This window comes from Polypterus senegalus, chromosome 17, assembly GCF_016835505.1.
Source record: "Polypterus senegalus isolate Bchr_013 chromosome 17, ASM1683550v1, whole genome shotgun sequence".
Taxonomy (NCBI): Eukaryota; Metazoa; Chordata; class Cladistia; order Polypteriformes; family Polypteridae; genus Polypterus; species Polypterus senegalus.
The window spans coordinates 86,017,252-86,032,934 of record NC_053170.1 but is presented as its reverse complement, the minus strand read 5'-3'; the positions used below and the strand labels follow the sequence as shown (position 1 = coordinate 86,032,934).

Below are 15,683 nucleotides of genomic sequence, written 5' to 3'. Positions count from 1 at the left end.
GGGCTAATACGTACAAGGCTGTGATGGGTAATTTAGCCAGGCTGTCATGGGATACCTTGCTCTTTTTCAAAGATGCCTTGAAATCTTTTATGGCAACAGGTAGTCAGGTGCCCGGCTTTACATCTCATCTGATAGATGGTGCCAGTTTTTATAGAAACCCATTCCAATGGTTCATGGATTTTATGTTCTATTTGCGCACGGAGGAATTGCAGCTCTGAATGCCACTCTGAGCCCAAAGGCAGGTGCCCATTTTAGCTGTTAGATTGCCAGCCTAGTGTTTTGCATCCATTCCAAGTAAGTTCCACTTCTGTCCTCTTGGCACTCTACTGTTCCAGAGAGTTAACAGACCAGAATGAAACACTGGCGGCAGTCATTAGAGTCCTGCAAGAAATGATCACAAACTGAGCAAAATAATGAGTCTGTTAGGACTTTAGTTTTGAATGTCACATGTGCTTTGATCTTCAAGAACATGAGTGCGACCATTGAACTCAAAGATGTGCACAAGGCTCCTTGTTGTGGATTACGTCTGTGTCGGTCTCAACACACAAAGGCACAGAAAATGCAACAAAGCATCTGCCATCACGGGCTCAGACTTCCAGCTAACAGCCCAGTCACAACCGGTGGCATTTTGTGACTTGGGGACTGATGGTGTGAGAACTCATGAACAACTGCTTATGCTGTTTTGTTCAGTAATGCAGATTTCAATACTTACAGGGCTAGTGGCTGCTCCTGAAAGTGTCTTCTTCTAGTGCAACGTAATTCTGCTCTAGCTTCTGTACCAGAATGCATTGTCATGTGATTCCAATGAGAGACTAAGTTGGTCTTTTTCTTTTGGTTTTCCAGAACTCTCAGAAAAAGTCTATGATGGACAGACCATAATATACTGGGAAGTCAAATATCCCTTTCCTCTCTCGAACAGAGATGTATCCTTTTGTGGTTTACGTGATATTCTGAGTTCACGCTGCTGAAAGCTCAGGGTGCCTCTGGTGTGAAGATCTTTTTTCTGAAGGGGAGGCTGCCAGGCCCTTTTTGTTTCACAATTGTTCTCTTGCACCCTGCTGGTTGATCAAGTGTTCCCTTCATTATGCCAGTGGAAGGTTTTGTTGTACCTCCAGACTTCCTGCTTTTTGGTGTGCGTTCAGGTCTTCTTGATTTTAGTCAACAGTTGAATCATTGGCTTCTTTCATGACAATGGCCAGTCAGTGTCCACCTCAGATCTAATTGGCCAATGCTCATTGGAAGATGATCAGTTGACAAGAGACTTACTCAGAGACGTCAGCTACACAGTTGACAGAGAAGCAATCCTTCCAAACAGGCATGGTGTTTGAGCGTCGAAGCAAATCTATAGCAGGGATGGGCAAGGAAACATAAAAAACTGGGTCCTGGTGGCTGCCCTTCTCTATACTCATGATGCTCACTGGCATAGAGGATGCCCGTGCAATTCTTATCCGGTGGACAGGGGTCTCCAGATCCAAAAGAGGCCCTCATAAGATCTCCGTAAATTCAGTCACAAAAAGATATTTTTAACTTAAAAAGAGAAGAGTTATTTTATGATGGCTCACTCAAAAGGGAACACAAACAAGTGGCTACACTGCCCAGTTCCAGTGGGAATCAGAACTTACTGTATGTTTGGACTCAGCCAATATCAGCCATCTTCAACAGCAAGATAAAGAAGTATTAACAGAGTGAAAGTAAAAAAGAGAGAGTATATTAAAGGAAAGGATACTTAACAAAACATAGTAATACACATTTACACACATATATATATATAATATATATATATATAGTCACACCATGGACGCTAGGTGGCACTATTGCTCACCTTTACCCCAACAGACAAACACACTGGACACAGGTTAAAAGTACTAAAAATAATTTTTTTGTGCCCCAAAGCACCACAACCACCACAATAAACAATAAATCAATAATAACTAATACAATTCTCCTCCCAGCAGCTCCGTCGCACTCCCTCCCAACTCTGGCTCTCTTGCTGCGTCTCCACTAGTCCTTCTGTCCTTGTGATTCCTCAGCACTTCCGGGTCAGATGGAGACTTGTATTTTCTTCAGCCCGGAAGTACTTCTGTCCTATATGGGAAACAGAAATCCCAGTGTCTCCCTGCAGCATCCTCTGGCGGCACCCACGGTACCCAGCAGGGCTGTGAAGCTGAACTCCATCTCCCATAGTACCCTGTGGGAATCTGGGGCACCACTAAGCTGCAGGGAAGTCACCATCTAGCGTCCTGGGGGTGTTGGCCGTCCATCCATCACGTTGTATATATATATATATATATATATATATATATATATATATATATATATATATATATATATATATATATATATATATATATATATATATATATATATTATAAAATAAACAGAACACAATCAAAGCTTTGGGGGAATCGCCCATGTACTGCTGCACCAGAAAAGGAAATGATGTCTTTTCAGAGTTCAAATTGGAACTGGCACAAGAGAAAATGAGGGAGGTGTATAAAGTAGAGTTTGCAGGAAGTGATGCTATGAAGAGGTGGGATCTTGAGGGTTGGAACCGGAAGTGACATCATGAGGAGGCAGGTCTTGAAGATGGGAACCAGAAGTGATGTTACTGGGTGGATTCTTCAGTTGTTCTGAAGAACAACAATAGAGAGAGGAAAAAGAGTTAGAGGACAGCACCAACCCCTAGTTCGGCTCGTAACTGCATCTATTTGAGCCTGTAAACTGTCTCCTAAACTCACGTGTGTGACAATATATGTATATATTTAATATATTATGATATTTATTATATATTATATGGTATATATCTAATATATTATGATATTTATTATATATTATATGGTATATATCTAATAAATATATATACCAATCAGCCACAACATTAAAAGCACTGATAGGTGCCACTGATAAGTGACTAACGTGCATTATCTTGTTACAATGGCATCCGTAAAGTGCGTGGATATATTAGTCAGCAAGTGAACATGCAGCTTATGAAGGTGATTTGTTGGAAGCAGGAATAATGGGCAAGTGTAAGGATCTGAGCAACCTTGACAGAGGACTGATTGTGATGGCTAGATGACTAGATCAGAGCATCTTTAAAACAACAGGGCTTGCGGGGCGTTCCTGATATGCAGTGGTTAGTACCTACCAAAAGTGATCCAAGGAAGGACAACTTGTGAACCGACAACAGAGTTATGGGCACCCACGGCTCATTAATGGGCATAAGGAGTGGTCTGATCCAATCCCACAGAAGAGCTACTGTAGCACAGATTGCTGATAAACTTAATCTTGGCCATGAGAGAAAGGTGCCAGAACACAGAATACATTGCTGCTTGCTTTGTATGGGGCTGTGTAGCTGCTCACTGGTCAGAATGCTCATGCTGGCCCCTGTCCACCGCCAAAAGTGCCTACAATAGACGTGTGTGTCAGAACTGAACCAAGGCGCAATGGAAGAAAATGGTCTGCTCTTATGAATCATATTTTCTTTTAGATCATTTAGATGGTTAGATGCGTGCGCGTCATTTACCTGGAGGAGAGATGGCAGCCAGATGCACTACAGAAAAAAGCCATTTACCTGGAGGAGAGATAGGCAGATAGATAGCACTAGATAGATAGATAGATAGATAGATAGATAGATAGATAGATAGATAGATAGATAGATAGATAGATAGATAGATAGATAGATGTGAAATGAACTATATGATAGATAGATAGATAGATATAGATAGATAGATAGATAGATAGATAGATAGATAGTTAGATAGATAGATACTTTATTAATCCCAAGGGGAAATTCACATATTCCCGCAACAGTATACTGATACAAAAAACAATATTAAATTAAAGAGTAATAAAAAATGCATGTAAAAACAGACAATAACTTTGAGTAATGTTAGCGTTTACTCCCCCGGGTGGAATTGAAGAGTCGCATAGTGTGGGGGAGGAATGATCTGCTCAGTCTGTCAGTGGAGCAGGACAGTGACAAAAGTCTGTCACTGAAGCTACTCCTCTGCCTGGAGATGACACTGTTCAGTGGATTCTTCATGATTGACAGGAGTTTGCTTAGTGCCCGTCGCTCTGCTACATATGTTAGACTTTCCAACTTTATTCCTACAATAGAGCCTGCCTTCTTAACAAGTTTGTCCAGGCGTGAGACGTCCTTCTTCTTTATGCTGCCTCCCCAGCACACCACCGCTTAGAAGAGGACACTCACCACAACCATATTATTATTATTGTTATTATTATTATTATCTGATAGAACATCTGCAGCATCTTATTGCAGATGTTGAAGGACGCCAACCTTCTAAGAAAGTATAGTCGGCTCTGACCTTTCTTACACAGAGCATCAGTATTGGTAGTCCAGTCCAATTTTATCATCCAGCTGCACTCCCAGGTATTTATAGGTCTGCTCTGGACAATATTCTGCAGGGAAACTTTTGGTCCTGGCCATCACGTGGATGTTACTTTGACACATACCACTATACATACCATAGTCTAAAGTTAGTAACAGACAATATACACCACTTTATTGCAACGGTATTCCCTGATGGCAGTGGCCTCTTTCAGCAGGACAATGCGCACTGGCACACTACAAAAATTGTTCAGAAGTTGTCCTATCAAGCATCTGTGGGATGTCCGATCTATGGAGGCCTCACCTCGTAACTTACATAACTTAATGGCTCTGTTACTCACGTCTCTGTGCCAGATACCATAGGACACCTTCGGAGATCTTATGGAGTTCAAACCTCAATGGGTCAGAGTTGTTTTGGCACCACGAGGGTGGCCTACATGATATTTGTCAGGTAGTTTTAATGTTGCGGCAGATTGGTGTATAAAAATAAAAACAAGCATCGATATAAACAAATCATAAGCAATGCACAAAACAAATTGTATCCCCCAGTAAAACCTTACCACCCCTACACATCTAAAACAAATTAAACACAAACACAAAGTCCACAACTGATGTGCCAAAATGAAAGCCCAGTTTTATATGGTTAATGAAAGAAGCAATGTTGACTCGATTTTAAAGCTGTTATGAACCTTTATATAACTGAAACAGTTGTAACTATTTGAAAATGAAAGGTAGATGACACAATACCCAGGAAAAGTTAATTGGAATGTTCTGACCGTGTGTGTTATGAAGATTCAGCAAGCTGCAGGAGCACAGCCTCAGTTCAGGTGACCACCATTGGGATTAAGGGTGAAGCAACGGTAAGAAGAGCGAGGGTAAAATCATGGGCTGCAGATGGTCGATGCCTGAATGTTCTGAATGAGTAGTATTTTTCCTAAGTGCAAATCTTTCTCAGTTTTTGTATCTCGTTCACGGTTGTTCTTTGACTTCGAGTTGTGTCATGCGTTTTGGCTGTGCCTCCTTAGTGAGTTGATTTTCCTTGTTTCTGACTTTTTGATCGTCCTTAGCCTTCATCTACTGGTCTTTCTAATTCTTACTGTGGCTGTTTTTACAGTAGCAGTAAATTAAGTTGCTTTAAAATTATCTGCTAAGTAAAACTTTTGATGAGGACTAAACATTTACAGATCTTTACAATGCAAGTTTAGGTATATTTAGTTGCTTCATTTGTGAGACATTAGCATAGACATCATTGGAAGACTTTTATGAATTGGAAGGCTTTTATAAATTTTGTGTTATACCAGTGAAGTGTCATTATAACAGTCCACTTTGAGTTGATCGCGGTGGGGCTCAGGAAGCAGTTGCTAGATCTTGGGCACCAACATTGCCTTGTATGTTACTTTCATTGACTGTTGTGAGCTGAGCAGTGTGTGGGGAGAAGCTACTGTATCTTCTTCATGGGCACCATAGCCTTGCTGGTATTCATCCATTGGGCATGACAAGATGTTAATAAAACTAGTGTAAGCAACTGTATATCATTAAATAATTTTTAAAAATACAAACTTCCTTTACCTGCCTATCACAGTACACTTATATTCGTGAGATGCGGGAGCTGAAGGTGAATGGAAGAAGAATCTGGGTCACTTTGGCGAAGAGTGTGTCCATCCCTCAGTGTCTAGAGAAACCCCCTGTCATAAGAGTCCAAGACTACAAGCAGAGCCTTGCGATGGAGAGCGATGGCGAGGCCGGAACCAGAGGTTGGTGTTGACAGAACAATGAACCTTTGCTGCAGGAGAAGGGAGTTGAGAAAACATGGTGGTATTGGTGGGGTAGTGGTTGCCACACCAGTACCTCCGTGTGGATGTGTTGCCTCCTTGTTCTCTAATGGGTGGGAAAGCATCTGACCTGCTGGTTTTCAATTCTTAATTATTAAATTATTTTGATCTTGATTATCCTAAATTTCAGTGCAATTGCAAACCATTTGATCTATAAGGGCTTCTCAGTGTCCACTTCTGTTGAATGTACTCCACCTATCTGTTTCCTAACTCTTCCTCAGGGTTAGGAGAGCTGGCAACTTTGGATACAAAGCTGGCACCTGTATTTGGAGGCCAGTCCACACAAAGGGCACCCTCCTTCATGTACCAACATTCACTCATGCAACGCCAGTTTAGAGTCTCCATTTAAGCTAACCTGAACATCCCTTTTGAGTGACATTGAACATGGAGAAAAACTCAAGTGAACACTGGGAAAATATACAACCTTAACCTAGACAGGATTTGAACCCACGTCTGTAGAGCTGAAAAACAATGGCAGTAACCGTTGTGCCATCCCTATTGAACTTATTGTATCACTTTCGAGAGATGCCAGCTGACCCTTGGACCACTTATTTAAAGAAAACCTTTTTATAGCCTGGCTGCCTTTTTCATGTGGCATCTGTTTCTAATGCAGGAAGCTGCCTTCAGCTAAACTGCACAGAAAGTGGTGCCATTAGTGACTTCATCCAGCCCAGAGAGTCCTTGCTGCCAGTGTGCATCCTCTGGTAGAGGGTGAGTACCTGACTAGGCATCCGTGAGTAAACATCCTGCCTGTCCGTCTGTTCCTCTAATCTCCATTCTGGTGCCATCATGCCATGTGGGGACCATTCATCTTGGAGGTTCCTATTACAGGATCACAGAAAGCTCAGCTGGCACGACTGGGTACAAGAGAGCTAGTCTTGCTGAGGCCAGATGTATAATATATACGTCTGGTGACAACTGGGAGTGAATTTTGCTTGGTATCGGACAATTGGATGGCTCACTGAGTTGCACATTTCTAAACCAATCCAATGCCTCATGAAGGTGGCGCTCAAAGTAGGGGCGGGGATTTTGAACTGCAGAGATCATTGGTGCGCTCGTTGGTCAGTGGTCCGATGAAGAGCAAACTTCTATTCAAGGTGATCAGTCAGTAAGTCTCGTAAAAATCTCTTTAAGACATATAAATCTGAGTCGCATGTGCAGAGCATAACCTGATGCAAAGGATTAAACCTTTCCGTAGCATCCGATTATAGATTGGCATTCTACGGCGTCAATGGATGACTGGTAAACGTGAATGATACGCTGTTACTGGTGCTGTGTGTGCTTGCTGTTGTTTGCTGTTACGACGATAGTATAGGAGTCGGTGTATGGTTGAAAGAACTGACGTCTATGCTTGTGAAAATACGAACTGAAAAATAAGCCTTTGAAGTAAACGATGTGCTACACTCCATCAAAAGGACGGCTGTTAAGAGAGCTGAATATGAAGAGCCACAGGAGATGCAGATTTCAGTACTCAAAACACACAAATCTGCTTAACAACACCAGTAAAGCACCGACAAGGCAGCACAACTTCCACATTCTGACTGCACGTCTAAATGAGTAACTAACGAAATCTGACATCACTGTCTTTACTGGAAATGCAAACATGCTGCAACAAGATTGCTGCAGCGTTTTAACATGTTATATATCCATCGACCGAAAAGCTTATCTAAAATCTATTTCCTGTTGTTGTGTCATATAGTGATAAAATAGTTAAAATGACACAAAGATATCGTAGCAGTGGTTACTTACATGTGTGTGTCTGTCCCCATTGTCACAGTGCTAATTACAACAGGCAAATTAATTATTAGGCTGTAGTCATCTTGTGCTACTGAGCTCCTGAATGGATAACAGCAATTTCAGGTGTTTAATCTTTTGTTCGGTGTCTTTAGGTCTCTTCCTCAAACCCTAGCAGTGTTTTGAAACACATGGACTGGAGAAATTTAGCGGGTGTTTTAGGCAGAAGCTGAAAGAAGAAAGCGAGAAGATGGGACTTTACTTGAACATCAAGAAGACCAAAATCATGACTACTGCCAATGAGAACGTCCAAATAAAGACCAACAGTGAAGAAATAGAAGTGATTGACAGCTTCATTTCATTTGGGTCCCTCACTGATCACATTGGTGGTTCGACAACAGAGATCAAGCGTCGATTAGCACTGGGGCGCGCAGCAATGGTGAACATGGACCAAATATGGAAGTGCAAGGACGTCTCAGTCACCATCAAACAAAGACTGATCATTGCCATTGTGTTCTCATTCATAACATATGGACACTCTTTAATCCAGATAGAAGAAAAATCGATGCTGTGGTGCCGGAGAAGACTTGTATGAATCCCATGGACAGCTAGGATCACCAACAAATATGTTCTTGATCATATACATTCAGAGTTGTCCCTGGAAGGTAAGATCATCAGACAGAAACTGACCTATTTTGGACATGTGATGAGGGCGAATTCCCTAGAAAAGGGGGTGCTACTCGGAATGGAGAAGCAAGAGAGACCAAAGGCCCATTGGCTGGATGCCATCAAGAATTACACGGGAATGAACATCAAACAACTGAAAGAAGCTGTGGATAAACATGGAAGCATGGCAAGGAATGGCAGATAGGGTATCCAAGAGTCAGACACGACTGAATGGATCGTAGTAGTAGCTTAGGAAGAAGTCTTTGCAGTGCAGGAATTCACCGCTACTCACTACACACTTTTTAACCGGTGGTCCTCAAACATGTATTCTCGTTTAAGAATCACATCGGTTCCCTCAAGACTGGACGAGAAGTGACCCTAGGCACACTAATATTTAACTGGTGTAAAATGCAGGTCTTTGGGATTGGAGGCAGTCCACTCCAAATTTGATTTGTGACAATGGCCACTATGGCTGGATGATTTCATCTGTGTCTTTTTTTTTTTATTATTTTTTTTTTTTTTGCAGTATACATGAACTACTTTGATAACCCCGGAGGGATGATCCCATCGTGGCTTATAAATTGGGCAGCCAAGGTCAGTAGAAAGAAACCACAAAGTCCACTTCCATGAAACTTCCTCTGCATCTCAAAACAGGCAGCTTTATTTGTACTTTTTTGTGACTGCCTGCAGTGCTGTTTAGTTTTGTGTTGTACTGTCATGTGGTTATGGGTACTATGAGACGATCCATATACAGCTACACCCCCCTTTGGAAGTTTTCCTATTTTATGTTTTTGCAACATTAACTCAGTGGATTTGATTTGGCTTTTAACACTGACCAACAAAAAAAAACATTCTCTAAATGACTCCTCCAGTCAAACATTCTATACATTTTATATTTTACCCTCGTCATTTGAGGGGCATTGCGTATGGCTGCTCTCTCACACATCCAGCATCTCACTTTTGAGCCCCACATCTGGTTGCTACCTACATGGCGTGTCTGTGTGGGTTCTCTGACTTTCCCTCTACATGCCAAAGGAATTAAACTGAGGCTACCTGTAAATTCTGAACCGGCTGGATGAGTGTGCCCTGTAATGCATTGGCACCCCAGGTGAACATTTCCAATTCAGCAGGTTATTTAATGAGCTGAAGGAAGATCTCGTGATGCAGCACTTCGATTTATTCTGCACGGTGTACTTTGCATGTTCACATTGGGGTCCAGAACTTGATGTCCAGTGTCACCATGCCAGGGAATGCCCGACACTCTGATGTTGTTTGGACTCCCTAGTACAGTGGTTCCCATCCTTTTCTGTGCCCCGTACCTCTAGAAAATTTTTGATTTATGTATGAACCCCCTCTATAAAAGTAATATCGCAATTGAAGATGAAGAAGTCAAACTTCTCATTTTTGAACCACATACAGTACTTACTGCAGGTGAACAATTTGAAGTTAAAAAAGTTAAGCTTATAACTAAAATATAAATTGAGCAATTTACCTTTATAAATCTCAATAAACTTGTAAATGTCTCCACCATGAAGCTTTGATACTCCATCTGGGGGTTGGGGTATCCCATGAAGCATCAAATGCCACGAGGAACTGACTTACGATCAGTGATTAGAGACCCTCGCTAAGCAATGAAACACAGTTGACAAGTCTTGTTCCACCGATGACACCTGCACTGCAGCTCAAAAACAGATGTGCCACACAGTTAACATTGCTGCGCTACTGCCGGGCCCGCCAGCAAGAGAGATGGGCTGAGGGTAAGCAGCAGGTGTTGCATCCAATTCAGTGTGACATTGCACAGAAATCAATACTAGACCTCACCCATCTCCACGGATCATCTCAAGGTCCAAAGTCCTTTCTCTTACAAAAAAGTTATTCACCTTTATGAACGCTTGACCTGCAGCAAGGAGTCCCCTGAGAACGGGTGTGGAGTGCTTTGCCTCTTCACATTGGTTTCCAACTGATGGCTACAACAGTGCAGAATTTGATGTCAGGTATCACCATGCTAGGAAATGCCTGACACTCAGATGTTGTCGTGGACCCCCTAGTACTGCAGCTCTTTCACAGGTGACTATTGTGTGTGCAATGCTTATCATAGAACAGGAGCACAAACTAATAAATGACCTGTAAGTGACGGCACACGGCAAGACACCAATTGCACCATGGGAATGTCAGACAATGCACCTCACTCTGTTTTGGTGAACTGCGATGCAGCCTTCCTCTTTGTCAGACCCCCTCACCCTCTGGATGTCAGTCCCGTTGCCTGAAAATCTAGGGCCCCTGACAATTATGGCTGAGCACCTGGACCCCCTGGCTCCGGACTACGATAATTTTGCCTCCCCAAGCTGATCAAGTGATGTGCCAATGCTAAACTCAAGCTTAACATCAATCACATTAAAATTTCGCACAACCGTAATTAAATTTATATAATATCGAAATGCATGTCGTGTCTCATGATGCGTGGAGGGTCTGGTAGCTCTGAATTAAAATTACTAACAGAGTCAACATATCTTTTTGCAACGTTTTTATTTCTGTATGTGTATCTCATGATATGATATATACGATCACAATGCCCACCTTAACATCTAAGTCATACACATTCCTGGCGTGAATCGCCTCATCTTTCAAATGATGTGACAGACCCTTTGAATATTTTGCATCTAAATTTTTACAAGAGGCTGAGATCTCCTACGTGCTGGTGCTCCTAAAGTTTAAAATTGGACAAAAAAAGGCGACATATGTTGTTTAGGCTTTCAAAACGCTTGGACAATTCTGAAATTAAGAAATCCATCATAACATAAAACGTTCCTCTTTTGAGTTTTACTTCTGGATCTTGGGATTCCTCATCATCTGCTTCTGCGTCAGATCCATCAGACTCAATGAGACGTCTTTGTCTTTTGTGACGCTGACCTGAATTGAACACTGCAGGGATTTCCATTTCATTTGCTGCAGCTTTAGCCTCGCACTGCTCAGGGCCCCTGACAAGTGTCGTGGTTGCCTCCCCCTTTTGGCGGCTCTGTGGGGGGTTCTCCAGGTTGGGGATCCCTGCCCTAGTAGTTCATTGGTGGATCAGAAGTGAGAGAGAGACACAGTGGCAGGATTAGACTTATTCAAAAGTGCAAGTTTATTCCTGACATAAGCGAGTGTCACTGTGCAAATCAGGTTGTCTTAAATAAGCAGAGCCTTCAGGAGACTACTAAATTGTCATACATAGAAACATAAATCAATTAAATTAAATCCTGCTGTAACAAATTGAAGAAACAGAACAGAAACAGTCTATCCACAGAGCAGCAAATTTTCCCAGGCCCTCAGTCCATGCATGAAGCCCCATCACAACCATTATGTTTACCAGACAAGTAAAACTAGGGCCTTTGTGTTCACTCCATCTCACCCCATCATCACGTCACATTCCACTCTGCAACTTCACATTTCCTCTGCTCTGTGTCAGCAGACGTGACTCTGTCCCTACGTCGACCTCAGAATCCTAGGCTTCCACTCTCTGCCACCTCCAGTCGGTACCCGCAGAGTTCTCATTACACCCCCGCTCTCAGCAGCTTTGACCCCTGCTCTCATGGATGCCACACAATACAGTACAATACAATTTATTTTTGTATAGCCCAAAATCACACTAGGAGTGCTGCAATGGGCTTTAACAGCCCCTGCCTTTTGACAGTCCCCCACTCTCTAAGAAGACAAGAAAAAACTCACAAAAAATGGAAGAAACCTTGGGACAGGCAGTTCAAAGAGAGACCCCTTTCCAGGTAGGTTGGGCATGCAGTGGGTGTCAAAAAAAGGGGGTCAATACAAAACAATACACAGAAGAGGACACAAGTAATCTTCAATACAATAGAAATATTACAAGTACAGAGCAGAATTAAATGGTAGATGATATCACATAATACGATTTGGATTTGTTCAGAGCCCTGGAGACCTCGGCCATCAAGCTGCCTCCCCCATTGGTCAATCCATGTCTGAGTCAGTGCTGAGCCAGCCAATCCTATGAAAGGACCCCTCTACCCAATGATTCCTGCGATCCTCCTTCAAGGATGACTTTACCTTAGGCAGGCAAAACGCCAAGTGCGGCATTTGAGTACCGAGAAGAGAAACAGAATAGGCGAGGGTTAGTAACAAATTCTAACTATCATGTTACTTATGTTTTAGTGCTAATGACTAACAACAGAGATGTAGTCTGTACAGTTAATCAGCAGCTCTAGTCGGGGTATCCTTAAACTGAAGTAGTGAGTCTTCAGCCAGGATTTGATAGCTGAGACAGAAGGGGCATCCCTTATAGTAGCAGGCAGACCACTCCACAGTTCAGGGTCCCTGTAACTAAAAGCTCGACCTCCCACTGTTATTTTATTAATCATTGGATTCATAAGCACACTGCCATCTTGAGATCTTAATGTACGCTCTGGTTTGTAAGTCATGATAAGTTCAGATAAATAAGCCAGACCTTTTAAGGATTTATATGATAAAAGGAGGATTTTGAAATCTGCCCTAAACTTAACCAGGAGCGAGTGTAAGGGTTTAAGAACTGGAGTTACGTGTTTGTATTTTCTTGTTCTTGTAATAATTCTTGCAGCAGCATTTTGAATTAACTGGAAGCTGTATAAAGAACAGTTTGGACATCCATACTTAAGGAGAGAACAACCAATTCAGTCCATTAGTGTCTCGCTTCATTTATTTCCTTTCTGTCTGCACTCCTGATCTCTGTTGGGCTTCACCATCTCCTCACTTTCATTCTCCATTTCTTTATTATCTATTCTTACAATGCCCTCTCTATATGTGTGCCAGTTTAACCCTGAGCCACCACCACAGATTAAGCGCATCAATTGACGTCCCTCAATCAGCTGTTGGTCGCTTAAAGGAGACTGCACATGCGCACAATCGTGATCACCTCTAATTGTGCCCACAAAGTAAGCATAGAAAACCATTAAAACCCGTTAAGACCACCAGTTAGCGACATGCCATGTCATACTTGATACTTTGGCACTTTAGGTCGGTGTTTCCTCTTGTGCCAGTTTTTTTATTGCTCCCTGCCAAATTGAATTTCTGTGCAGATGATCATATGAAAGCAGGTGCATGATGGCATCCAAAGAGCTGTTTTCAAAGGGTCCAACCACCTGGATAGTTTTGATGTTTTACATTTCCATCGGTTGTCACTAAAGTGCACAAGGAGCACAAAATAATGAATTGCTAATATGCCCTTTAAGCCGCAGTTTTGAGTGTGAAAGATTGTCAAAAGCAAGCAATTCCCCCAGAGACTTGTCCTTTATCCTCGGATTTCCTGACTTCTTCCCCATCTGCCAAGCAGCAGCCTTTGAATCCTAAGTGGAGGGTGTCCAGCTGTTTTCATTTGGCAGTCCTTTGAAATTTGGCCCGTTTTGCCCCCCTTAGGGAGTAGAGTCTGCTGCAGGGGTATGGTGGCTTGCTTGCTTGCTTGGTGTTTACAGCAGCGGCAGCGATGATCCTCGCTGATCCTCTTCTCTCTTGCCTCCACAGAGCGGTGTGCCCTCCTTCCTGACGGACATGAAGAAGGCCTGTAAGAATTATGCTGCCTTTCAACAGCGAGCGGGGAGCTAGTGGCCGAGAAGTCATGTCAGACTCGCCTGCCCATTCTGCAGAGTGCACTGAGCTCGGCAGATTTTGTATTTCTGTTTTGTGGGAAATGCTGCTGTCTCTGCAGTTTGGAGTGACGAGCCAGATTGTACTGTATTCTCTAAAGCATGGTGAGCAGCTTGAAGTGTTCTGGCTGGGTTGCTGTGGGGCTGTGTGCTTCTGGCTGTCCTGAAATGCTGTATCTCAAATCTCATAGATTTGTAATATATCTCACAAAGCAAGTGAACACTGCTTCTGTGCTCACTGCTTAACTTGACGGCTTTTTTTTACATATTAGAATGTTGATTGAAAACAAGACATGTAGGCATTGGTAATCAATTATGATGGATTTTATAATATGAGATGATGAATAGATCACGAGCAGGAGTCCCCTTCACATCGAGTTTGAGGTAGTGGCCAAAAAAAAATGTGGCTTAATACAGTGGCATCAAAATGGCTATTAGACATAAATGTATGCAATTTACTGTAATAACATCCACACTTCTGCAAGAGAGGTGCAGCTTATGGAGAAAGCCAGTCCACCCTCTCATGTTTGATGGAGGGGCTACACATTAGGCTGTGCATCACTCCAGCATCTCCTAGAAGTAGTTGATGCCATACACAGGTTGGAGATTCTGCTTATCACACTGTTGGGGTTCTCTGAAGTCAGAAAATGGGTGAACAGATGGAGATCAATATATTGATAATAAACAATCAGTTGTATACAGCTTTGTTTTGTTGTTGTTTTTTTTTGTGTTATATTAAACGAGAGAGAGAGAGTGAGAGAGGACTTTAGAGATGTTTCAGTCAGGACTTGATGTTATTTTGGTGAAACTTGGTGAATAGGATCAACGATCTAGTCAGGCTAAATGGCCTGTTCTCATCACACGTGTTATTAAAGGATCGCAGAGTGGAGCTGAAATCAGTTACTGCCAGAGGTAAGTGGGATTGTTGTTGGCAAACGAGCAAAACTAAGCAAATCTATCTATCTATCTATCTATCTATCTATCTATCTATCTATCTATCTATCTATCTATCTATCTATCTATCTATCTATCTATCTATCTATCTATCTATCTATCTATCTATCTATCTACAGTGATATGAAAAAGTTTGGAAACCCCTCTCAGCCTGCATAATAATTTACTCTACTTTTATCAAAAAAGACAACAGTGGTATGTCTTTCAGTTCCTAGAAACATCTGAGTACCGGGGTGTTTTCTAAATAAAGATTTTTAGTGAAGTAGTATTTAGTTATATGAAACTGGCTGTGCAAAATTTTGGGTCCCCTTGTCATTTTGCTGACTTGAATGCCTGTCACTGCTCAATGCTGATTACTTGTAACACCAAATTGGTTGGATTATCTCGTTAAGCCTTGAACTTCATAGACAGGTGTGTCCAATCATGAGAAGATATTTAAGGTGGTAAATTTCAAGTTGTGCTTCCCTTTGACTCTCCTCTGAAGAGTGACAGACAGCATGGGATCCTCAAAGCAACTCTCAAAAG

At 42.2% G+C, this 15,683-nt stretch overlaps 1 protein-coding gene across 1 annotated transcript in view; it reads left to right on the top strand.

Moving 5' to 3' along the window:
* Nucleotides 1-14,906, top strand: part of LOC120517603 (phosphatidylcholine transfer protein) — a 43,660-nt gene extending 28,754 nt beyond the window's left edge. The window contains exons 3-6 of the mRNA XM_039740013.1: nt 844-923; nt 5,931-6,102; nt 9,107-9,174; nt 14,083-14,906. Of these exons, the coding sequence (XP_039595947.1) occupies nt 844-923; nt 5,931-6,102; nt 9,107-9,174; nt 14,083-14,163 (401 nt within the window). The 3' untranslated portion in view covers nt 14,164-14,906. The remainder of the gene's footprint in view (nt 1-843; nt 924-5,930; nt 6,103-9,106; nt 9,175-14,082) is intronic.
* The last annotated feature ends 777 nt before the right edge of the window (nt 14,907-15,683 follow it).